Source organism: Lissotriton vulgaris, chromosome 3_1 (genome assembly GCF_964263255.1).
Source record: "Lissotriton vulgaris chromosome 3_1, aLisVul1.2, whole genome shotgun sequence".
Lineage (NCBI taxonomy): Eukaryota > Metazoa > Chordata > Amphibia > Caudata > Salamandridae > Lissotriton > Lissotriton vulgaris.
In genome coordinates, this window is record NC_141689.1 from 718,370,366 (window position 1) to 718,395,543 (window position 25,178).

Here is a 25,178-nt window from a genome sequence, read left to right on the forward strand (position 1 = left end):
ATAATCAGCATCATTATAAAAATAAACAGTGGTAAAACTCCTGCAGCAGAGAACGTTTTTACATGTCATTTGTTTATTGCAAGCACAAGGTAGGCACGTTCAGTTGACAGCATATTTTGTTTCCTTCCATTTTATTTTTATAGCATATGCTTGCCATAAAAGATTTTTTAAAAATGTAACCATCGCACCAGTGTGCCAAGACCAGACCTATTGCCTTTGAAAATGTTTGTTCCTTTTTTGCTGATGCTGAAAAGCACTGACATAAGGCATTGGCAAAACCAATAAGTCTGAAGTGGGCAAGTTAAATGGTGAAACCTCTTAGTTTTGCCAATGCTTGTTGACCTACAACCACCTCTGAACCCAAAGTATGAGTTTGCCATTCACAAACAATTGCTCGATGGTGGACCCTTGTTTACTTGCCCACTTACCTAGATCCTATCTTGTTGGCCTGATAACATCACAAGTGTTTGTTGGACTCGGGATGTAATTGAACTAGCAATACAGTTTTGATGGGGAGACGTCTGGGCATGGTGACGCAAATGGCCAAGCAGAGAATCTGCCACCACAGAGTAAGAATACAGTGTAAGTGGAAGGTGGGCGACTGATAAAACACTTCATGGAGAAGAACCCCACAGAGGATGAAATGTATTGGATTGGGGTTGGAGGTATCAGACTGGATTTGAGAGGTGGAAATTTGACCAACATTCTCTCCACGAGGGAATGTAAATGGATTAACTGCCTAGGGGCAACACATAAGGGACTTAACAATGTTACGTCTTACAGAGATTGGAGTTGAAGGAGATGCATATGAGTGGCTAAAGTCATTTTTGGAAAATAGAAGTTTCCAAATTCATTGTCCGCCATTCAAGTCCACTCCCAGACAGCTGAAGCACGGGGTTCCACAGGGCTCAAGTTTGAGCCCTACCTTGTTCAACCTGTATATGGAACCCCTTGCACGTATAGTTGAGTCCTTCGGTGTTAATATTATAACTTACGCCGATGAGACGCAACTAATAATTACACTCAGTCAAGATGGAGAAGAGACAGCTATCAACTTTTCAGCTTGTCTCTCAGCTGTAGCGAGCTGGATGAATAATAACTGTTTGCGTCTGAATGGAGACAAAACTGAGGTGTTACTCATTGGTAAGGCTCCTTCAGCGTGGTCATCAGACTGGTGGCCAGCAGAACTTGGTCAGACCCCTGTTCCTACGGATTCAGCCAAGAATTTGGGAATGATACTAGACACCAAACTCTCGTATGCGAAGCATATCGAAAAGGTTACTGGTAAATGTTACGCAGCTCTCAAAATCCTGCGTAAGGTCCTGGACCTAGTTCCGGTGAATACAAGGAAATCCCTTGTCCATGCCCTAGTCACCCCACATCTTGACTATGGCAATGCCCTACTTATAGGGCTGAGCCAAAAAGGTCTGAAACAACTTCAAAGAGTCCAGAATATGGCTGCCCGCCTAGTTCTCAACCTCCCACGCAGAGCTTCAGGAAAGGATGCTTTATCCAAATTGCACTGGCTTCCTATAAAGGAGCGTATACTTTTCAAGGCCATGTGCATTTCCCATCGAATTGCACAAGGGAAAGGTCCCCCTTATCTAAACAAGCTCCTCAGTATCCACCGCCCAAAACGTCACTTAAGATCATCGGGCAGTATGTTGTTTTCAGTTCCTCGCATTTTTAAAGCCAAAATGGGCGGCCGCTCTTTTTGTTATTTAGCAGCCTCCCATTGGAATAAATTACCCCTTGAATTACGGATGGAACCCTCCGAGAGGAGATTCCGCTTGAAACTTAAGACGCATCTCTTCCCTAAAGACTAGCGGTCTGTGTCTGGTTAGAGATTCTACTGATCTGGTTGGTCTGATGGTTTAATGATGGGGTTCGATAGCGCGGGGACACACTGTTCAGTGTAACCAGGCGCTCAATAAATGGCTTTATTATTATTATTATTATTATTAATGTATGTGAACTGTGCTGTATACACTTCCTAATGGTATAGATAATATCTTTAGGTCTACTGTACACATGCATGGCTTCGACTGTGCTGATCACAAAGGGTGATGATTCTATTACACACATATGGGGCTTCTTTGATGACCTGGTATAATTATGGGGACTTATACATGATTGGAGGTAGTTGCACTCTTGGAGAAAATGACAGTGGCCTTTTGTGTGTGACCTATAAGTGTACCACTTGAACATGCATATCATGCCGAGTCAAGGATGCAGCATAGATTTGTTTGAGCCATTGTCTATTATCAAGATAGTATAGGATGGTGTGTCTAATATCTAAAATAAGCAAAAAATCTTCCCGTTGGGTTTTATTAACAGTGTGGTTTGCAGCAGCGGTGCGTCCATTGGGGCGTAGGGGCGTAGCCCCACCAGCCACATGGACCCGCATCGCGGCCGCCGCCGCAATCCTTTCAATAAATTACTGAGTAAACTCGGAGATTTCGGAATGCGCGAGGGGGTGGTGGCCTGCTGCAGCTTGAGTGACAGTACACTCGGGCTGCAGCAGACAGACGGACCGTAGTGCGCAAGTGCAAGTTGTGTTCCAACTTTTGCAAGCATGCGCACTACAGTACCCCAGTGGGACCCTGCGGGGACTTATCTGCCTGCTGTAGCCCGGGTTTGCAAGTGGCGACAGGGCAGGCAGCAAATGTGCCCCCCCCAGCGCCAGGATTGGCTACACGTTGCCCACGTCACGCCGCACCCGGATGCGACGCCTCCATTTCTCCTCGTGGGTCTGCTTTCTTCAGAGACTGGCATCAACCCCCAGCGAGGAGGCGGCAGGAGAGAGAAGCGGAGGTTAGTCAGAAAGAGGCATTGGGATGCCAGCGACCTAAGCGTTCCTCGGTTCAGCTGTTTGAAAATTGTGTTGAGCTGCCCCCTCCAGCAACTGAGCCGGAATAATAGCAAAAATACATTTCCTGAAAATCTCTGTTCGTCATAAAGGAGATCGCAGAATTGTTTCTTGTCTAATGTTTTTGAAGTCTCTCCACCCCCGCGAGGCGCACCGCGGGGGTGGAGAGACTTCAAAAACATTAGGAATTATTGTTCGGCACTGTTTCATAGAACGGGAGAAGCCGTTCTCAGGGGACCCAGGGCTTCGAGGTCACACAATAAGACAGGTCACAGGGATGCAAGGCAGCGACCGCAAGCACAAATCCCTGCAAACAGACCTGGACTACAACGAGCCTCATCAGGTTAGAAATGAAGGCACTCTCAGGGCTTGGTTTGGAGAAAAAGGTCGACTTTTTTGAATTCACGAATAAACCTTGGAGCTCGCCTGTGAGGCTGCAGCAGTCACGGGTACACAGGACTCAGAGCACTTCTGGAGTTCTGGTGTTCACAGTGTGAACACCAGAACTCCAGAAGTGCTCTGAATCCTGTGTACCCGTGACTGCTGCAGCCTCACAGTAGTCAATATCCAAGCATCGCTTTATCGAGCCCTGGCTTATATGAATTCCTATGGATTTTCGTTTCTAGATTTTATATTGCTGTAATCACTCATAATTTAAGTAAATACACTTAACCCTGCATTTCCTAATTTAAAAAAAGACGAATCTCTTTATAAACTGGACACAATGATAACATTGGATAAATTGCCACTTCATTTTGGGTAAAACATTCCTTCTTTGTGAGATATTTTAATGTTCGATTTTTGCAAGAGATGTTCGAACCCCTTTAAAATAGGATTATCCAACGTTGGAGCATATGGGACAGATCCATACCAGATGTTAGGTTCTCCAGGTATGATATTTAAATAGTCAGTCCGCATACTGAAAAACTGCCCTACATACTGACCTTCTGGACTTAGGTTTCACAACTCTGGTCTGCAGCCTACGTTTCAATAAATAATTACCCTTTTTCATAATGCCTCCAGTAAATAGTTTTAAAAGTATATATGACCTCACAACTCTGCCCTAAGTCCCACAAATTTCGGGCTTGAGTCACAAAGCTTTTTCCCATCAGGGCTAACGCAGGTGTGGAAAAAGGAATTTGTGGTATGTGAATATTCTGAAAACCAATATGCGCCCTTGCAAAAATGGAATGACAATTTGCCCTTGCATACATCTGTTCAAGAATGGTGCATGCATATATATGCCTAGCAATTAATAGAGATGTACACCTTATACCAAGGTGTTTATTGGATTATTAAAATCATACACCCCTTGGTGTACATTCAAAACTAAATCTGAAATTATTCTACATACAATCTCCATCGTTCGTACAATAAACAAACCTTCATTGATAAATTACAAAAATCCAAATGCCAGAGTACTAAGAACAAAGTATTTGTTTTCCTTATAATTTATTACTTGTATCTACAGAAAAACAAAAGTTAGACTCAATTACAAATATGAAATACATAAATATCATGTCAGCCTTTACATTACATGCATAATGTCGCAAAACTCAAGTGTTAGACAAACAGATAAGCTGTTTAAAAACCTACTTTCAGGGCCATCTTGCCCCACGACAAAAATCATGGTGCTATTCGGCTCAGCTGGGAGCACCTTGCTAACTTTTATCCTGAATCACTCCTCTCACTGCAATTTCCCTGGAGGGCGCCATGTTGTTGCCTCATAACATGACAACTAGACTGCATGCTTTGTAGAGCTAAAAAACACTGATTATTAAAGACAACGGCCACAGTTTAGACACTTAGGAGTCCAAAAGGGCATGCCTGAGCAAGCACTTTAAGGATTTACTCTGGCTTCTCTGCACACAAACCTATAGTACGCAGAATGACCTTCCAGTCCTTATAGCAGCTATGCAGTAGAGCTTGGGCGATAGCTGTTCAGGTCGCAATCCCCACCAGAAATACTTTCCAAAGATACCCCTGCAAGCACTACTACGATGCCCAGCATACAGGGTCGCAAATTGGGGAAACTGTGGCCTAGTGGCCACAGGGGACCTATACAACAGTGAACACCTAATGTCCTATGAGGAAATAATGAACACTTATGGACCCAGAACCCTAGCCTCTTTTTAGTTATTGGCACATTCATGGGAACCATTCATGATCTATGGAGTCCGAAGGCACTCGCCGATTCCCCCCAACTGTGCACCATTCATTATGGTATTCACATTGGGATCTTGGCAGAAAGCTGTACCCTCCTGTGTCGAGCACTGCATGATGACCTCCAGTGAGGGTTACATAGACAGGATGTAGGTCAGTATATCACTGACAAGGAATGGGTCTGCATTAGAATACTCCGCTCAATTCTCCAGGAACCCAAGACTCCGCCTGCATCAATTTAACTTCTTAAACAAAGCCTATCTCTCCCCACAGATATTAGGACTAATTAACCACCAGTCTATTCCAGCATTGCCAATGATTATCAAAATACGTTAAGTAGAACCGAAGATAATGGATCGTAAATTTTAAAGACAAAAAGTGACTATAAAACGTCAAGCACTATGGAAAAACAGTTTGCTGTGGACAGAGGTCAGATATACCAAATTGGCTGTGCTGGACAAAATATTTACCTACAGATTTAGCCTCTAAAGCTGCTTCTGGTTAGTCTTGCAGCCTTTAGCTCCTCATAGCAGGCTTCTGGAGAAAAGGTCTCTCTCCAGCCAGGTGCCCTGCAGGGGCTAGTTCTCTTTAGTTAGCTGGGCCCTCATGGAGTCATCAGTCCTAATTTTGGTGTCCCTGAAGCAGATAAACAGAAGGCCAACCACCTGATCCTTGGAGCGCAGTTCCAGTCCCTGGGTGCCACCAGGGCATCCTGAGTCGCTGTGTGAGGCTTCTTCCTGCAGGAGTCAGAATTCTTCTTCTATCAGGGATGCCTTCTTCAGATGGAGTCTCAGGTTTGTTCTGAGGTGGTGGTGTGCCAGTTTTATCCTGTTTCTAACAATGTTTGGCATATCCAAATCAAAAGGTGGTAGTACTAGAGGTGCCATTTCTTTTGCCAACTGTTCATGTCCACTCCCAGATGGCTAATCACTACTACTTGGGCAATAGATAACACCCATTGGCCTTTCCTGGGCACAGAGGCAAGCCTCTGAGCCAATCATCAACTCTCCTATCCAAGGATATATATTCCAGCTGTTAAGGTGAGATGAATGACATGACGTAACTGGTTTTAAGCCAGTTCTGGCTCAGGGGGCCTAAAGTACATTTTAATCAAGTTACTTTTCTGTTTAAGTTATCAAAAACACCCATAAACCAGATTTTAAAAACCAATGTCAGGAAAGTTGCAGCCACGATCATTGTAACAAGGTGCAAAGTGAAAATAGTATGAGAGGGGCCCTATTGACCAAAGGGAGGGGGTTCCATATTAGATTTTCATATCTGCAAATGTTCCCTTAAGCAACCGGTTATTCACGTCACACTTACCACACACTTCACTTGCCATGACTTGATCACATATACATACCTATGACCCCACCTACAGGAGTATATAATGCCACAAGATCATAAATCATATCTAAAAAATATATTTAATAAAAACAGACTTATTATTAAAATCCAGTCCCAATATCACTATCAAAAATACATGAAAACAATTAATGACTAATATAAAAGTTCATACAGCACAATCCAAATATGGTTTCCGCCTTAAAGAAAGGGGAGGGAGAGAGAGAAAACACACAAGACAATACACTTCATTCACAAAAATAAGCTAATGAATTGATAACTGTTAGTACAGCCACATGATTCATATCTTTCGTCTATTGTGTAGTAGTTCTTCGCCGTTCACCATCTCCGTCCCAAACATGACAGCACAAACCCTGTAAAATTAATAACATGTAAATTAAAACGTGGTCTGGAACATTTAACCTTCCCGGCCCGGCACTTGCTGGCCTCGGCGCACAACCGTGTTGTTAGGGCGAGCATCGGGGCTTGGTCTGTGCAGCGAGGCCAGCAAGTGCCAAAGCCAGGAAAGTCAAGTGCTGCAGCCAGAATTTACTTTACATGTTATTGAGGAAGCGGGGTAGTGATTAGGGCCAGCTACTCCGTTCTGACAAGTGACAGCTCTAAGAGGAGGGTTAGGGGCCTGCCCTACAACTACATAATCTGCTAAAAAGAGAGTCCGCATTACCATGATGTTAGCAACACGTTAGGTTCCCAGCAAGCATGCTCATTCCCAGCCAGGCCCAGGAGAGCGCACAGCAGCAGCAGCCTTTACACACGGCCACTTCTGGGAGCTTCTATCTGCAATTTATGACAATGTCATTTTATCCCTTCGGCTGCCATGTCATTGTCTTTTATGTGAGTTTAACCACGTTAAATGTTTGGTTAGCTGCGCATGTGCAAGTGGTTACACATGGGTCATGATTATTAATGGTAGTGATCTGTAAAACACAAGAGGGCTTCAATTGTTTCATGTGTTCTGCGAATGGCTCTCCCAGTCTTACTTTTACGTTTACATTCTGGTATTTGTAAATCTGGTTTTGTTTTTCTGTGCTAGCCCTGTGTATGTAATGTAAAGCCATTTTTATCCATAACAAAGCATAGTATCTGGTGGCAGATTCTGGCACCAGAATGCAAGTCAAACGTTTGTCTCTATGGCCTGCTCACTCACTCTAAGGTTGGATAGCTTGGGGTTGGGCCCTCTTCTCCTGAGTGCAAGGCACACTCAAATGTTTCAGTGCAACACAAAATCTGCGGGCATATATACGGCTGTCTGCAACCACAATCCCTATATAATGCATAGACACACAGTCCACGTGCAAATGGCAGGTTAGCTGGTTTTTAAGAGTGGACTTTTACTACATCATGATGGGGTGCTATTGAAAAAAACATGTCTCTTCAGCTTTTTCCTAAATTACTGGAGCAGGGTAGGGGAAGTCGTAATGGATATGGAAATATCACTCCTGATCCTGGATGCAGAAGGCCTGAATTCCATCAAGGCATGGCAACCTAAAGTTTTTATGAAAAAAAGTATATTTTTATTTTGTTACAAATATGGTTATAATACCTTCATCGCATCCCAATTAATTTCAGGGAGACAACTGGAAGTGCTCCCGAGGTCGGGCTTGCATCCCTCACCGGTAAAAAACTGGTGGGGAGCCATGGCCAACTGCCAATTAGGTCAAGGGAGCCACAGGTCAAAAAAGTTTGGGAACCACTGTACTAAGGCAATAGTGGACTGCCTGCTCAGAGCAGGCAGCCTTATGCGCAAAGGGGACAGTTTGTGAGCTGGACGGGCAGGGAGCAGAGATGGCAGTGTTAAGAGGATGCAGGCAGTCGAGGTGTTAGTGTGGGGGCACAAGGAGAATAGAATATGTGCAAAGGGGCGGTTTGTGAGCCTGAGGGGCAGGTAAAATAGTGCATTAATCGTTCAAAAGTTGTAGGCAGTGGAGGGGCTTGGTGTGAGAGCACAGGGAGGAAAGTGGATGAGCAGAGGCTAGTGAGTGTACATGTATATGTATAGGGGGGTAGAAGCAGAGATTTTGAAGTACAATTAAAGGGAAGTTCAATCTTAATAAATAGATCAAATTTCACAGATCACAATCCATAAGCCTGACACATGCAGGGTTTCCCAATGTATACTCCATATTGGATAATGTGAACTGAGTTCCACCAATAAATGTGTGTACTTGGCTCCCAAGTCCACTTGTAACTCAGGTTGCCTACCAGAACATCATTGGTTCAATGCTCATTTCATTTCAGAGCTTTGCGCTCAATATTGTTATTAGGGATTAATCTAGAAAATATGGTTCAAATTAATTGACTACTTCTAAAATGAGAGATATAGTGTTTGCCTATTGTTCTAAGGTGTGATTAGATGATGGGTAATTAAATTATGGGCTATGTTCCGTATATTAACATCATGAATTCTGTCTGAGAAACCTACTGGAACGATATGGCATGGGAATGTCTGCAATGACTTTGTTCGCTCTTAAGGTAGCCTAGTCATTTGAATATTTCTTTATGTGCCACAATGTACCTCTTTAGGTGCTGACATGTGAGACACAGATACGCTTAAAAAAGAGGCTAAACATGTGGCCTCCCCCGCCCCATTGGAGGCTCAAGAGAAGCTAGTGAGGAGGGGGAGAGGAAGAGGAAGGCAGAGGTTTTGGGCAAAACATCCCATGAATAACTAGAGACACTACAGTAGTAGATCTGTGGGGCAATTCAGGAGCTGTAATGGTACAACCCAGGGCACATTGGAGATACCGCAGAAGAGGGACTGTAGGTCCACCCAGAGGTCGCAGAGGCTGATTCCAAATGAGTGCCACATGCACCACAGTACTGGAACATGAAGTGTGTGGAAGTAGTTCTGGGAAGGAAATGGTGCTTGGATTTAAGGTGGTGAAGGTGAGGCATGGTGGCAATATGGAGTAAGGCGGGGGTTTGGACAAAGGTCCTTCCCATCCTATGCCCCTACAGCCGCAAACAGGAATGATGCTACAGGAAGACATCAATAACCTCTCCACCTGTTACCTGGATGGCCTGAAAGGAGAGATTAAGTGGAGTTGTTTTCCTTAATGAAGTCAGTCAGTTTGACAGAGACCCCTCTCACATTCAGCTCATCCAGGAATAAGCCATTTAAAATTGCTCTCTAGTCTGTAAAATGTTTGTAATCTGAGGGACAGCTCTGCAGCCTGTACTTAGACTCTGCATAAACAGAATAGTAGTGGAATCTGAAGAATAGTCCGGCAGAGCTAGCCTATGTTTGTGGTCCCAGTAGTGAAATAGCAGCAGGCGGCAGCGCAGAAGGTTAATGTGCCTGCTGCAAAAAACATGTACCTGATGCAGATCACAAAATGCATATGATGTAATATAATAGGTCAGTGAGTCACTGCTTTTGTCACAGAGATCCCAGCTCATGTGCAACTTCCTCCACTCTTAGAGCTGAGATTTTCATGAATGTCTTATAGTCTGAATTCAGCACCTGAGCGTAATAGGACGGAATGTATGAAGCTCTGTGGTTATACTGAATAAGCAGCTACCTATGTTATGCCATCTATTAATGTAATAACTGCACTTTCACAATTGCATTATTAACCTTCCTGCTTTCTCAAATTTGCTTGAAAATGCACGATTTTTCTTCGTTTTTTCAAAATTTTCTTGGGGCGGGTAATCCCCCCAAACCCCCCTCTTGGGGTTCGGGCTCCCTCGCTGCGCTCGCTCGCTGGGGTGCTGTATGCAAATCACTTTGCGCCCCACCACTTTCAAATGTCACCCACCGCCCCTGGTGGTTTGTAGTAACGCAACAGATATATCACATTCAAGCAAACATTGTATTAGGTTTCACACTGCCCTGGTAGGACCTGCACATGACTGCAACTTTTGCACCAGATCCGGTATCATTCTTGCATGCAATTCACAAGTAGGTGCACATAAGCCTGATCTTACATGGCGGTTGGATCTCTAGAGCTGCTGATAAACATTTGGATAACCCTGTATGGCTGCAGAGAACCTCGAGATAGCGCTGCCGTTTTCATGAACAAAGACATGACACAAGCCCTCTGCATGGCGTCTTCCCACGAATCTCTACAGCTGATGAGATGTTGCGTGGAAGTACCCTATGAGTATTCACTCCTACACTGTGTCTATACCACAGATTTAGCCAAACATAGGTACTTATTAGCTTCTCATTTCACAGCCCCCATCAACTAATGTGTGGATTTATTAGGATACCTTATGTATACAGAGGAACCTAACAGCAATCTAGTGAGTATTCAATTAGTGTTTATCCAATACTGACCTCATGATATTGGCAGGGAATTATCAAATAGAAAGTGCATTTTAGGAATTACTTTATCTGATCGAGAAATGTGAAGGGGCCGTTGATACAAGCCCTTACATCGGAATCAATAAATGTTGGTGCAAGGGAGAAGGTTTGTCTGCATTGATTGTTCACCTGTGAGGTGGATGCTCAATATGGTGTTAAAATAAGTACACTTAACTTATTTCTCAAATTGTTGGTAAACTAATTAGTTGACCCGGCGAGCTTGTGCTGCCTACACATATGCTTCTTTATTACATTACGGAAAGCAGTCGCCTTTAACATGCCCGCTTTGGTGGTATTGTAAATACGCCACGCGAAAAGTGATCCATGAGGTTCCGATGAAGTCTGGTTTTTGATAAGCGATACCTGAAATCATACTATAAAGTATGCTACCACACATGTCTAGAGACACAGAAATGGCATAAGATCACAAAGTATAATAAGGACTCTCTTTGTTCTTTTTCTGCATTGCAGAGTATAAAGACAAATTGCTTAGTTCTGATGAGTTACAACAATAAGGGAGATGGAGGAAAGGAGAAGGGACTTACCCACCAAAGGGTAATTCTGAAAAATTACAGAGGCACTCCGTCATAATCTATAGAAACCAGCATTGGCATAGCCAATAGGTCTCGCTTTTGGGACCTTCTAAGTATTTAGTTATGCAGCACAATATCCTTGGTGCAACCGCATCAACTGTTGCGTTGCTAAACACTTCTAAGGTCCCAAAGGCGAGAGCCATCGGCTATGCCAATGCTTGGTGTGGTTGTGTGTGTGTGTGTGTGTGTGTGTGTAGGGGGGGGTGTGTGTGTGTGTGTGTGGGGGGGTGTGTGTGTGGGGGGGGTGGGTGTGTGTGTGGGGGGGTGGTGTGTGGGGGGGTGGGGTATGTGTGGGGTGTGTGTGGGGTGTGGGGGGGGGTGGGATGTGGGGTGTGTGTGTGGGGGGTGTGTGGGGTGTGTGTGGGGTGGGTGTGTGGGGTGGGTGTGTGTGTGTGTGTGTGTGTGTGTGTGTGCGTGTGCGTGCGTGTGTGTGTGTGTGTAACAGAGGCATTACAAAGTGTTCTACCAAGTTTTTAGAGTTACCAGGAGTAGTACAGGTCACCATAAGAGTCTTAAACCAATTTTCAAATTGTGCCACACTGAGTCTCAGGGGTACAAGGATTAGTGACTCAGGAAGAGGTTGTGCTAATTTGTAAGAAATGTAGGCTTTTGGATTAACCAAGGGTGTCGTGAACTCACTGATATTTTAGATCCACAGGGCTTGCTATACATCATGACTCAAGATTAGAAATATGATTACAGAAAAAAAATGTCTTCATAAGGGAAAAATTGATTGTCATCTCTGATGCAACTCCCCATGAGTCCACAAACAGGTGCAGATAGTGAAAAGACGAAGCAATTAAGAGGTCTGACAGCTGACTTTGACTCACAAAGATAATGGCCATTAAAAAATAAATTTTGAGAAACTGGTCATAAGTAATCTTATTTGATGAACCCAGATTGCATGGAGGAAAAATTTATTTTACTCTGCAGAGGATGAGTGTGGCAAAACAATCAATAAAAAATCTGTTGAAAAGTCTAGGACCCTGAAATGCAGACACAGAATTAAACAATTCCGCTGATTTTAGCACATTTTCTTCAGCTGGGATCTAAACCCAATAAAGATAAAAATCTTATGGCTCTTTTGCTTGATTGATTGCCTAAGTAGCCGTCTACTTCAGTAATCACATTTGTGTATCCAACCCAACTCCTAAAACAGGGTGGTGACACAGAAATTCCCCATTAATGAATGACTGTGGATAGACAGGTGGTTGCACGTAAAAGGTTTTCCAATATGAACTTCAGTTGGGGATCAGATGCCAGAGGATCTGATCTTAAACAAACTCGATTGATAAATCTCCTACATGAGAAAGAATTATAGCAAGTTAACCCTGCAAAACAGCTTATGTCCTGAGGGAATACCGAGGAAATACTTACTGCCATGCAGTGAAACAGGACCAGGTCTACCCTCAGTTGTTGCATACACACAGCAGTAGACCCCTTGCAAAATACCACGGCAGGTCTGCAACTGACGGTGCGGTGGTCAAACTGAGGCATTACCAGATGAGAGACACAAGACTCCGATGATGGACTAAGTAGAAATAAAACTCACTAAAACTATGTCAAATATCATTATAATGGTTATAAAATGGGTCAATTTGCGGAACATGGCAGGGTGAGCGGGGGTCTGTCATGATCCAACCATCACCCGTGGCCCCTTCTAATTGTGTCCTTCTGAAGGTCTGCATGGTCTGAACTTTTTTGACTGGGCTCATTTTCAATCCAGCACTGGGAATAGTTAGCCACCGCGTCTGCCCTCAGCAGAATGTTTTTTCAACTGAAGGCATTGAAGCATTTTTTTTTAAGTTTCTCGCTTCAGAAGGAGAAGTCTGATAGGAACAGACTATGAAATGCCATCAGCTATGTATGTTCTGACCACCATTTATTCAATGCCTTAATACACTATAGATATTGATTATTTAAATTCACATTTGTTTGCTGCAATTGCATGATATGTACCGCAGTTTATGTGTTGTGCCTCTGTTTTGAATAAAAAATGGATATTATCAATACAAAAGTTTACAAAATAATATTGAATGCTTTTTACAGTCCTCCTTCAAAATGAACAGTCAGCACTTTTAACCTAGAACTACTTACCTTAAGGGCTGATTAAGAGATTGGTGGTCCATCAGACCGCCAAACTCATGGTCATTGGGGTCCGACTACCGCATTACGAGTGCAGCGGTCACACCACCACAGGACCGCTGCAACCGCCAAGGATGCATGATATCTCGACTGTGGTGCACAGTCCGGCCCTGCAGTATGCTGGCTGTGCCAGTGCAGCACTGCCAAGCATATTATGGGTTTCCTCACAGCCACAGTTTTCATGGCGGTGAGCCCGCCATAAAAACTGTGGCAGTGAGGAAACTAAGGGGGCCCCTGGGTTCCCGTTTGCCTCTGAACAGGGATGCATGCATGGGGGCACATGGTTGTCCCCCGCCCCCGTCGGCATGCACCCCCAGTTCCTGCACGGCATGGACTTCACAGTCTATTCCGCGCAGGAATGTGCATTGCCGCTACCTTTGCAGTACCTTTCTAGCAGGCAGTGCTGTGGGACTGCCAAAGCACCACCCACCAGACCACAAATTAACTCGTAATGTGGTGAGCGGTGTGCATATGAGTTTGGCAGTGTGGGAGCAGGGTGGTGGCATGGCGGCCCGCTCCCACACCGCGTAACCCGTAATCAGGCCCTTTGTTCGGATTATGTTCCATATTATGCATTCATGAGAATCTAATTTTTGCAGCATGCTTGATTACAACAACCCCAAAGAGGCTGTGTTGGTCACAGGCTCTACGACATCTGGACAACTTATTAAACCAAATCCGCATGCAATCAAGTTCTGTAATGGCCAAAAATACCTTTAGATGCACACTTCCTTTGTCTCTGTCGTCAGTGAGCAGAACAACGTTCTATCAAAATCACAGATGGCGGCCCTCACTCTCTTTTCTAAATCCTCCCTTCCCACCTCTTCTGCCCTTGGGAATATAAACTCTATTGCTAGCAATAATGATAATAATAGAAGTTGAAAAATCAAAAGTTGTGGTCCAGAAGAGTCATACCACAAGTAACACCCTCTGACGTTTCAGAACTGTGGTAAAGAAAAGGAAAGGATATACTCCCTAAACACTAACATCGCTGTCATGTTACATGAGACACTGGTGCAAGAACACCACAGCAGTCAAGAAAGAAGATAGCAGAGGGAGACAGACGAGTACTGAAAGGGTTAGAGAGTACCGTCAGCAGGGGGATAAGACAACCTGTGCATTCAGCAGAAGCAACACCACCAGATCACCTGTCCATGAGTGCAGAGGGGGCAGGAGAGCATTGGTAGTAAAGAAAAGGAGGGGCATCCAAGGGGATTTTCATCAACCTGGATAGAACTTCAAGCATAAGAACATAAGCTAAAGGAAGAGCTAGGAGAAAGGAGGAAGTATCAATAAGATAAACACGCATTGGCAAAGCCAATTAGTCTGGACCTTGCTATTACTGTACAGCACCGGTAAAAGAACAAAACACTTAGGTCCATGCTGTCCAGTATTAACAAAAGAAAAGATTAGTGACTCAAGTGGTCACATTAAGTAGGCATGCATGATGACGTACTATACTAATTTACCTGCGTTCCATGTTCTTTATGTATATTTTCTTTTATTAACCGATCCAAAATGGCAGAGGCCTGTAGGTTTGGTCAATTTAATAAAATTAATAAATTACCAGTATAAAAGCGCTTTTTAAAAATCCAAATGGCTTAAAAGAGACAGTGACTGTGAGAGGGAAACAATGGAGTGGATGGGAGAGCAATGGCTGGGGATGAGCAACTGACAGAGGGAGGGGGGGTCACAGAATCTATTAAAATAAAGTAGAACACAATGGACAGGATGGGGGAGGAAGGAGCAATATTGAAATTGTGGGATGGACTAGGTAGGCGCTTAAAAAAGCAGCAAGGGAGGGAGCGAGTGGGGGGAGCAACACTGATCACCTAGGAGTGAGGGTGTGGGATTTGGTGTGAATAATAGAGAAAGCCCACGCTGTCTTCACAGGGAAAAAAGCTATTCCCTAAATGTGAGCAGTGGAAGGATAAAGTCAGCCAATGAAAATGAGGATAAAGAGGTCATGCTACAGGGTACAGGGGAGGGACAAGCACAAGAGGAAAAAGGGAAGTCAGCGAATAAGAAGCAAAGAAACAGGAGGGACAGTAAAGCAAACCAGTGGAAGCAGGGGGCGAGCTCTACACCCAGGGTATACTTCTGGTGTAGCCCACAAAAGATTTTCTGCAACTAGGCACCTTACGCTGTCTGGTAGGCTAGAGCTCACAAAACAGGGGTCCAAAGATAAACCCTGGCGAGTGTGCTGCAAATATTAGCAGATAATCTCAACCAGTAGAGCACTGTGGAACAGCAGCTCCATCAAATGTCTAAAACTGGCTTATGAAGAGCAGGAGTCTGCACTCTGCCAGAATATTTAAATCCCTGCTCTGGCTTTGCACCAAGACAATTAATTTTGTTTTACAGTTCATGGAAAATAAAAAATATCCTCTCAACATCAACTGCTTCAGAAGGGAATGGAATAACTTAAAAACATGAAACTGCAAAGGAGCCCAACTCAGAACAAGTAAGCCTCATGCGGTCATGCAAAGCTGACTCCATTTAAACCAGCGAGGGACGGAATCCATCCCATTGAGCCAAATCCTGAAGAGGGGCCAGGCGGAGAGCCAATGCTACTGATAACATGTCCATGCTCTGCTCACAAAACAATCTGTGCACTCCCTGGCAGACCAGCAAATAAAGGCTTGATGTGCAGAGCCGAGACCCATGATGGCCTTGCATCAGGCCCTGGTATACGCTCCTGGGGCGAAGAGCCGTCATCAAGGAGGAACAGCAATACAATGATCCTCTTCACTCCTCTGTGCATGGAAGACACACTGGAGAGCAAGGAAGTTAGTGAAAATAAACACGAAAAGCTTCATGCCAAAAGGATGTGTACATGTAAACCCTGTCTTTATTTGCCACTTGGAAGAAAGACAGCATACGTCATCCGTGGGCCCAGTGTATTGTGCATTATCAAATATATCACTGTTCAACAAGGGCTGAATATTTATTACAGACCCCATTAAATCTTCATCAAAGAAATTGTTCCACCTGATTCCTGCAAAACAGGTGCAAGGTGGTAAATGATGACAGACTCTTCTATTAAGATAGTGGGTCAAAATCTAGAGGTAAACCCCTTAACCAGTTCAGTATTACCCACATTACACATTTACACATCTCTACTAAGGGCTACAGATCTACAATACAAGGATGCAGGGTCAGACTGGGATAGAAAATGGAGCCAGAAGTGGCCCCCTTTAGTGAATTAGAAAGCAGAAGCAGTGGCCCACGTTTCCAGATTAGGGCAATTTTAAACTTTTAAAGACAAGATAATAGGTATTTTGCTAGGTATGGGCGATTGCATGCATTTGTGCTTATTGCAGGCAATGTTTGCAATAACATCAGATAAATCAACAGTAAAAACGGGCCCATCAGACCATAAAACAGACCCACAAACAGCCACTAACCATTCCACACATTGATCTGTCACACCATCCTTTCAGACACTGCCAGACTGTCCTGTGGGCCAGTCTGACCCTGTAAGGTGTTACTAAATGCAAAACCAATGGCACTACATACATTAAAACCAGGTTTACAGGGAAATGAAAGCCTTCAGTTGAAAGGTCATGTGGCTACTTTCATGACTCAGGAAAGCAGAGAAGTGGGCTGAGATTGTCACAATGAGTAAGAGCCTTTCAACGTGTCGGAGTTGTAATGAGGCACACCTGCGTGACAATGAGGTGTTATTCCATCTAAATTGACTAGATGGGTACAATAAAGGCTCTTCCCTGGACCGGAAACAAGCACTCTGCGACCGGATTCAAGCTAGAGTGCCTGATGGGGGGTGTTACCTTGAAACCAGTCCCAGGATGCTTGTTTCGGGTCCAGGGAAGACCTGGCTTGGCAGTTCGGGCTGGACTGTTCCCATGAGGAACACGGTCAAGACTGATTTGCATATGGCTGGGTCTGAACTGGGGCGGCGAAGAGAGCTAAAGTACGACGACGGATTGAACCCAGATCTCCGATTGGGAGTGACTGTCTGAAAAGGTTCAGCGCTCCGCCCATCATCTCCTTGTGTTTGCTTTGTTCACCCTAAGTTGGCAGAGTATGCCCAGACGTAGGTCCTTTGCTCACTTCGCCACAGGATTCAAGGTAGCCTGGCTGAAGAGGGGTGGGAGGTGCAGTTTTCTTAAGCAGACTGGAAGAAAGCAACAGGAGTGTGTGGAGTCATGAGGGAAATAACATAGTGAGTGGGAGGATAAGAACAAGAGGGAGACGGCAAAATAGGGAAGTAGACGAGGGAGACTGTAACAAGGAGGATGGGGGAGAGAAACTCAGAGGTGAGAGAAAGCAACGCAGTACAGGGGAGAGAAGGGCATGGACAACATAGCAACACGGAGTGTAGGGGGAAGAAATGTATGGATGAGAGAGAGCAATACAGGGGCATAGAAGCACACAGACAAGACAGCAGGAAAACACATGCACTCTCATGGAGTGCGTAAAAAAAAGAAAATGATAGTTGTCTAAAAGTGAGCAGTGCAATGACACAATTAAAGAGGCTATGGTCCAGGAGAGGGACAAACACAAGATGAGCAGGCCAGCCATCAAATAACAAGCACGCAAATGAGAGTAACAACAAAGCCAACTAATGATAAGCAAAGGACGGGCTTTAATCCCACTGTAAATTCTTGGTAAGCTGACAATATTTATTTTTCAAATAGACAGCTGCACATTCCGGGAGGCTCAACATAAAAAAGACTCTTTAAATTGAAATAAATCAAAAATGTAAAACCACATTTAAAAGAGACGAGCTGTATTACAAAAACAAAGAAGGTCATATTCGTTTCAACAGTAATTACACATTGGCATGGCATCGTAGCACATTCTCACTTGGCACTCTTTCATACAGAACTGGCAAGGCATCAATTGAATTTGATGATTCTTGATAGTTGTGAGAGATTAGCAGAGTGTACACCTAATGCAGAGCTTATAATTGGATTATGTAAACTAGAGTGATGGAAATCCTTGGTTTGATTTAGGGGAATCTTTGTAGTGTTTCACGTGTATGGCAGTGGCGGCTCCTCCGCTAAGGCGGAGGAGCGTTGCCCCACTGCTCCCTAGCAGTTCAAAAAGGGCAAATAAAATAACACAATGTTATTATTTTTTTTTCCGTACTGCACTGACTCAGTTTGTTTGTTTCATGCAGGGTGGGGCTGGGCTGGCCAGAGCAGGGAGAAGGAGTGGTGGCAGCATCTAAGAGCGCATGACAGTTTGGCCGGCCGTCTTAGGCCGGCCAAACAGTCATACGCACGTAGCATGTTCTCCACCCAGCTGTATTCTACAGCCTGGGTGTAGAACATGCACAGTCTCCCAGTGCCTGTCTTGAGCACCGAAATAGGGAATCCAGACCAATTGTGATGCTGCTGTCAAGCTGGTGAGAGCAGCATTGTGATTGGCTAGGGGAGTCTGGGAGCCCGGGTGCTTCCTTCTGCCAGGAGCCAGAAGAGAAGAGAACGGAGGAGAGGCGGCCTGCGGGCTATACGCAGGTACTTTTTTTTTCAAACAATGGTTTTTCTCCAAGTCAGAGTTTATTGATGTTTAAGAGTGAATGTGAAGCGCCTCCTGGGGGAAAGTAGGCCTTGTAGGGTAAAGGATAATATGCAAAACAGGGTGCCACATGATTGGTCACAACCTATTACGAGGATGTGGTTCACAGAACATGATTTAGCTATAGCCCTGTGTAGATATAATACAATACACTGGCAAATCTTGAACATGGGAAAATAAGAGATGGAAAGAAAAAGAAACACCAGGACATTCGCACTAGCATATAAGCAGTAGAGTAAGCTTGTCACTATCTCCCCAATAACCTATGCAATGCCTGTGACCGCAGCTACACTATACTCCCTGCTTTATTGCCCAAATTATTACGAAAACTTGGTCCAGCAGTATCCTCACCTCCACAGAGTCTGTTTTTCCCTCACATATGACTAGAGCTCTAGAACCATCTTTTCCGACAAAATAGTTTTTACCTCAAATTGTTTTCAAAGTACCTTTAGTATGCAAAACCTGAAAAACTGGTAAACACAGCATAAAATCCTCTCCCCTTCACCCACGGGAAGGAACTCGTCCTGAGACAAATCAACATATATGAGAAATGTGGCTGAGGCATGTTTAACTCAACAGTGACCGAGAGTGGTAAAGGCACCTGCAAACTCTGGCAATAGAGACCACAGAACGGGGAACTTTTTTTTCTTTTTTTACAGCCCTTATACACTTATTTATTTATTTATTTATGTTTTCAAAAACCTTCATTGCACCTTCAAAGTTACACAGCGGAATGCCTACAACCCATCGGGCTGGACGCTATAGCAATCTGTTAGTCATGTTGCAGCATCATAAATTCCTTATTAGAATAAACGTTACAGTAAAGAGCAACTTAACTGCCGTGGTGAAAAGGTGCAGTACATGCATCATTGTTCCGAACAGTAGTGGTTTTTGATTTTCCATTTTTTGAAAACAGCAACAAAACAAATTAAACGTTAGGAGTCACAATGTGGTCATGCGTTGATCAGTATTGGTCGTACGTGGTTATTGTATGAAAATGTCCCTTTCCAGCCTCCCTCCCGGTCTCATTAGCACACCCTGAGAACCACATGTGTGCATGTGTGCCTATTCTGCGTAACTGTCGTCCCATGTAGACCTTCCCTCTCGATCCTGGTTGTTAATGTAGCAATAAAGCCAATCCCGTAGTCCCTGGCCCTCACCCCCTCACATTACGCTATCAATTCTAGCCCTCCTCCTCCTCCTCATCCGACACATCCTGGTCTTCCTCTGGCAAGGGATCACAGATCTCCCCTCTGTATACATTCCACTTGGTCCAGATTTTGTTCCACTTCCCCGGGCAGGCTCGGTTGGAGTATACCGCCCTTTCTGTTATCATTACCTTGTCCATGTTTAAACACCATTGTGACTTGGTTGGCACTTCTACAGCACCCCAGCGTTGTGCGATATCCCGTTTTGCTACCATCAATCCCACTGTAACCCACAGTTGCCCATATCTCGAGAGGTCAGTAGGTTCCCACACGTTTAGGAGACACCTCTTAGGTTCGGGCAACAGTGATATCTGCAATGTTTGTGAGATTGTTCGTAGTATTTGTCTCCAGTATTCCTGAATCCGGGGACAGTCCCATATGGTGTGAAAAAATGTGCCCTCTTCCCCGCACCCATGAAGGCAGTAAGGGTGTTGTATCCTGTTAATACGGTGTAGCATAGTCCTTGTGTAGTATACCCTATGTAGTATTTTCAGTTGCACAAGTCGCATTCGTGCAGATATGCCCACCTCCTTAGGCGCCGCTAATGCCTCATTCCATTCATGCTCGTCCATTTCACAAGTGTCCCCCTCCCATCTAACCTTTAAGGACATTGTTGGGTCCGGTAAGTTGTTGAGTAATTTACGATATGTAAGAGACGTAGTGCGTTCAATCATAAAGTCAGTGAGGAGGCGGTCTTCCAGTGGGGACGATTCGGGCAAATCTGTGTCTGGGGGAAGAGCAGCGAGTAATGCATGTTGCATCTGGATGTACCTGTAGAGCTCTATTTCGCCTAAGTCGTATAGCTCTCTCAATCTATTGAAAGGTATCACCCCGCCCCTCTCCCAGAGATCGCCTACTGTAGATATCCCTATAGTGTCCCAGTGTGAGAACCCCTTGCTGTTCCTCATGTTGCCTAGCACTCGGGAGTCCCATAGTGGGGTGAGCTTGGTTATTCTCCCCTTCCAACCCAAAGCTGCCGTCGCTGTATGCCAGAGCGTCACCGTTAGTTTGGTGGGTCCCACTAAAGTGCGCATTTTGCGTTGGTCATACAATGGAGCCAATAAGCTGTTAGTGCCTAATTGCGCCCTGTCGGCCCGGAATGCTGGCTCGTTTTGTGGAGTGTGAATCCACTGGTTGATGGGTTTAAGGTGTGCCGCCCAGTAATACAGTTTTAAATTGGGCAGCGCGATACCGCCGTCGAACCAACCTCTATGCAATTTGGATTGTGCGATGCGCGCAGGGAGGTTCCCCCATAGGAGATTAGACACTAATGCCGCAACTTTTTGAAAGAATCTCGGGGCTACCGAGTAAGGCGTATTTTCAAGGACATATAAAAATCGAGGCAGGGCCATCATTTTATATAGCGCAGCCCTTCCCAAAAGCGTTAGCGGGAGTCCCGACCAAAATTTAACGTGTTGCTTGAGTCTTTCTAAGTGGGGCCCCAGATTTTTGTCCATGAATTCCGCGGGATCACTAGTAACCTGAATACCCAAGTATTTAAATGACGAACCAGCTATATTCAAAGGGCACTCGGCGTTGAGGGCCGGGACCTGTCCCTTCAGAACATATAGTTCCGATTTGGTCCAATTTAACGTATATCCTGATACCTTACCGTGATTATCGCAGAGACATAATAGAGCTGGTGCCTCGCTTTCTGGATTAGTTAGATAAACCAGCATGTCGTCTGCATACAGGGACAACCGGTCTTCCCAGCCCTCCCTCCAGCATATGCCCTTCAGTAGGGGCGATGTCCTTATAAGAGTGGCAAGGGGTTCTAATGAGATCGCGAACAACAACGGTGAGAGGGGGCATCCTTGTCTTGTGCCCCTCCCCAGCGGGAACACTCGCGAAATATGTCCATTCGCCACAACCTGAGCTACCGGGTCAGTGTATAATAGTCTAACCCACGCGATAAAGCGGGTCCAAATCCCAAACGCGACAGTGCCTCAAACAAGTATGTCCATTCCACAAGATCAAATGCCATCTTGGCATCAAGGGCTAATATCACTGCTTGTGTTATGATCGAGTCCGCCCTGGCCAGGACTCCGTGCAGGCTGCGCAGATTTAATGCCGTATTTCTGTGAGGTTATACACTTATTTAAATAGGTTTTATTCCACGAAAATACATATGTTTCCAACTCTTGCCAAAAAAGTAAAGGTGTTTCAATTATAATTACTACCCTCGCTGCAGAACTCCCTCACTGTGGATAAAACATGTTTTTAAATCCGCAAGTGGTTTAGCACCTGAGGAAATCTTGTGTCTATAATATACACCACGTAGACTCTAGTCAGTAGTTGGAAGAAGATCCAGGAAAGAGGAAATGTCTCTTGTCGATATTCATAGTGTTTTCTGGCTTTACTATTTGCCCTTTTTTTCCAACAGTAAAGGCCTTCAGTAAAGGACTTCACCTCTTGGAACAGTCAACCAGCCCTTTATATGTTATACTGGCAACAAACTCAACATGTAGTAAGGGACCTTGAACAGCCCTGGACCAAGTGGAGGCCGACCCTCCTTGGATAACCAGTACGAACCCGCTTGCAATAAACTGACTCTTCTTTGAAGCTAAATTAACACAGCATATGATTAACACAGATGAGGAAAGAAGAACGCAACAAAAAAGTACAGGAAACGAGCAGAAAGAGAACCGCATTGAAACAAGGCAAATGTGAGGTCACATTAGGGACCACAGCACAAGCTCCAACAGTGGAGCAGTCCCCTGCTCCTCTCTCACTTTAAGTGAGACTGGTGGACTGGTGAACTGAGTCCCAACAAAAGCAGAATTTGTGGCCCAATTCTGTCTGCAAGCAAAATGCTAACAAATAATAGCTATGGAATACTATTGCAGATGGGTGTGGGGAGTGTGTTGACATGCACAACAAAGGAAACGATGAAATAGGAACTGTGGTAGGAAGAAATAGGGGAATATGCAGATTGAGGGAGAAATGCAAAACGTGTGTATGATAGAGAATGGTGAGAAACAAAAAAGAAGGATGAGACAAAAGATGGGTTGATAGAAAGAGTAAAGAAAGAACAGGAGAAGGGGAGGGTGAACAGAAGGAAGAAACAATGAAAGGGGATTAATAAGAAAAAGTAAAAAGCAGGCTGGAAAAGTGAAAGAAAGGGTGAAGGAATCAAGTATTGGAAGGATGAAAATATGGAGTGAAAGGGTCGATGGACGGAGGTCAATAGAATGGATAAAAGAGTTAAAGGACTGATACACGAATGTGTGAATAGATGTACGAATAAAGAATGTACTAATAGTAAAGAATTAAAGGAAATATGATAGGATTAAAACATTTATGGATGGCTGGGTGAGTGGGAGAATGGATTAATGCATGGAAATGTGAAGTGATAGAGAGATGAATCCATATAAGGGTAGATGGATTAAAAGGTGAAGGGACAGATGAATGTAAGAACAGACAGAAGGATGAAAGAATGGATGCATAGTTGGATGGAAGGAATGTTAAAGAGCGAAGGAAGGAATGTTAAAGAGCGAAGGGAGCCCTCGCAAGTAGGGTAAGGTTTGCTAGCTTTGCATGCTTGGTGTGTTTAGAGGTACGGTTTAAGTGGGAGTATTCTAATTTTGTGGCTACTCAACCAGAAGTTACTGTCCTTTTGTTGGTTACTCAAAACAGACACAGATTTAAGATGTACTTTTATATTTCTTTTATATTTTGATGAGACAATTGACCGTAAAACTATTTTAACTCTTTTTTTATGATTATGTATGTATTTATGGGGATCATAATTTCATATAATAAAACAGTTTGTTTTAAATTACACAATAAGGATTAGAATCTATTTGGGTAGGCATGCATGAATTCCTTTGTTTTGCCGCATAAAGATATCCCTTCTTAGTTCCAGTCTTTCCAAGCAGCAGCGAGATCTCAGCTTGGTGACGTGAATAAGGATGATGTCGGAGCAACTAAAGTTCTCATCTTGGTCAGATTAGCAGAGTAAATCAATTTCCTCGTGTATTATTCCCTCCCCTCTACAAAAAAAAAATGTCTGAGTGAAGGAGACAAGGGTACCTTATTGTCGTGCCCTGCAATCGATCGATCTTCTTGTTCAGCTCAGCGATGATGCTGTGGAGTTCGGTGATCCGCTCCTCGTATCGCAGAGTTGTCCGCTCTTGTACTTCTTCATGCTCTCGCATTAGGTGAGATTGTTCACACTGAAACAGAACACAACTACAGTCACACCACAGATAGGAGGTGAGCACACCCAACAATGCAGTGCACCCGGCCACACCCATAGAGGGAACGCTGACTAAGGACAACACTGCATGAGAACCGCCTTGCTTTGTAAGACTACCGAATTCTGCCTCGTTGTATGCACTTTTGCAAAACAGCGCGTCCAACCAGATGACCTCTGTCTGCACATCAGCAAGAGTACATCCTGTCAGGCTGTGCACTTCATTCAGTGCACAGCAAAAGCAGCGCATCCTGGTCAGTCACCTGCTGCTTGTTTGGCACGAAACACACATCCGATGGCACGGAACAATGCATACCTGACTGTAAGAGTGCATCCTGTCCAGTAGCCCACTGAAAACACAGGACAAAGAATGCCTCTTGCCAGGTGGTCAAAGAAAAATGTTTTCAAATAACACTGATGCTGCTCTTCCCTGACCCTCTCCCCTTCAATTTTCTGTCCCTGGTCCAATTAGAGAAAGTCTTAATTCAGCTTGTCGTCTCCCACTAGTGCAGACTCTCATTGGATTTGAAAAGTTAATTTTTTTAACTCGTTAAAACAATGATGGTAAAAGAAAGCCATCTTGTTTAAATGAAAAAGCCAAAGACCGGCTGCTCCTGTCGAATAGTACACTCTCCATTCAACCCTAACATTCCCTCCAGCAGAGATTCAATCCAATCTCGGCCCACGCTGACTAGGCGCCAAGAGCCAGCGGCATGGTAACTACAGGGGCAGCAGCAGCCTGGCATGCGCTGTCAAGCTCCAGCTTGGTAGCCGACTGGAATCAAAA

At 44.4% G+C, this 25,178-nt stretch overlaps 1 protein-coding gene across 2 annotated transcripts in view; it reads right to left on the reverse strand.

Moving 5' to 3' along the window:
• Positions 1-25,178, reverse strand: part of MCC (MCC regulator of Wnt signaling pathway) — a 1,280,822-nt gene that overhangs the window by 418,387 nt on the left and 837,257 nt on the right. For both annotated transcript variants that reach the window (XM_086961033.1, XM_086961034.1), the window contains one exon: positions 24,229-24,371. In XM_086961033.1, the coding sequence (XP_086817159.1) occupies positions 24,229-24,371 (143 nt within the window). The remainder of the gene's footprint in view (positions 1-24,228; positions 24,372-25,178) is intronic.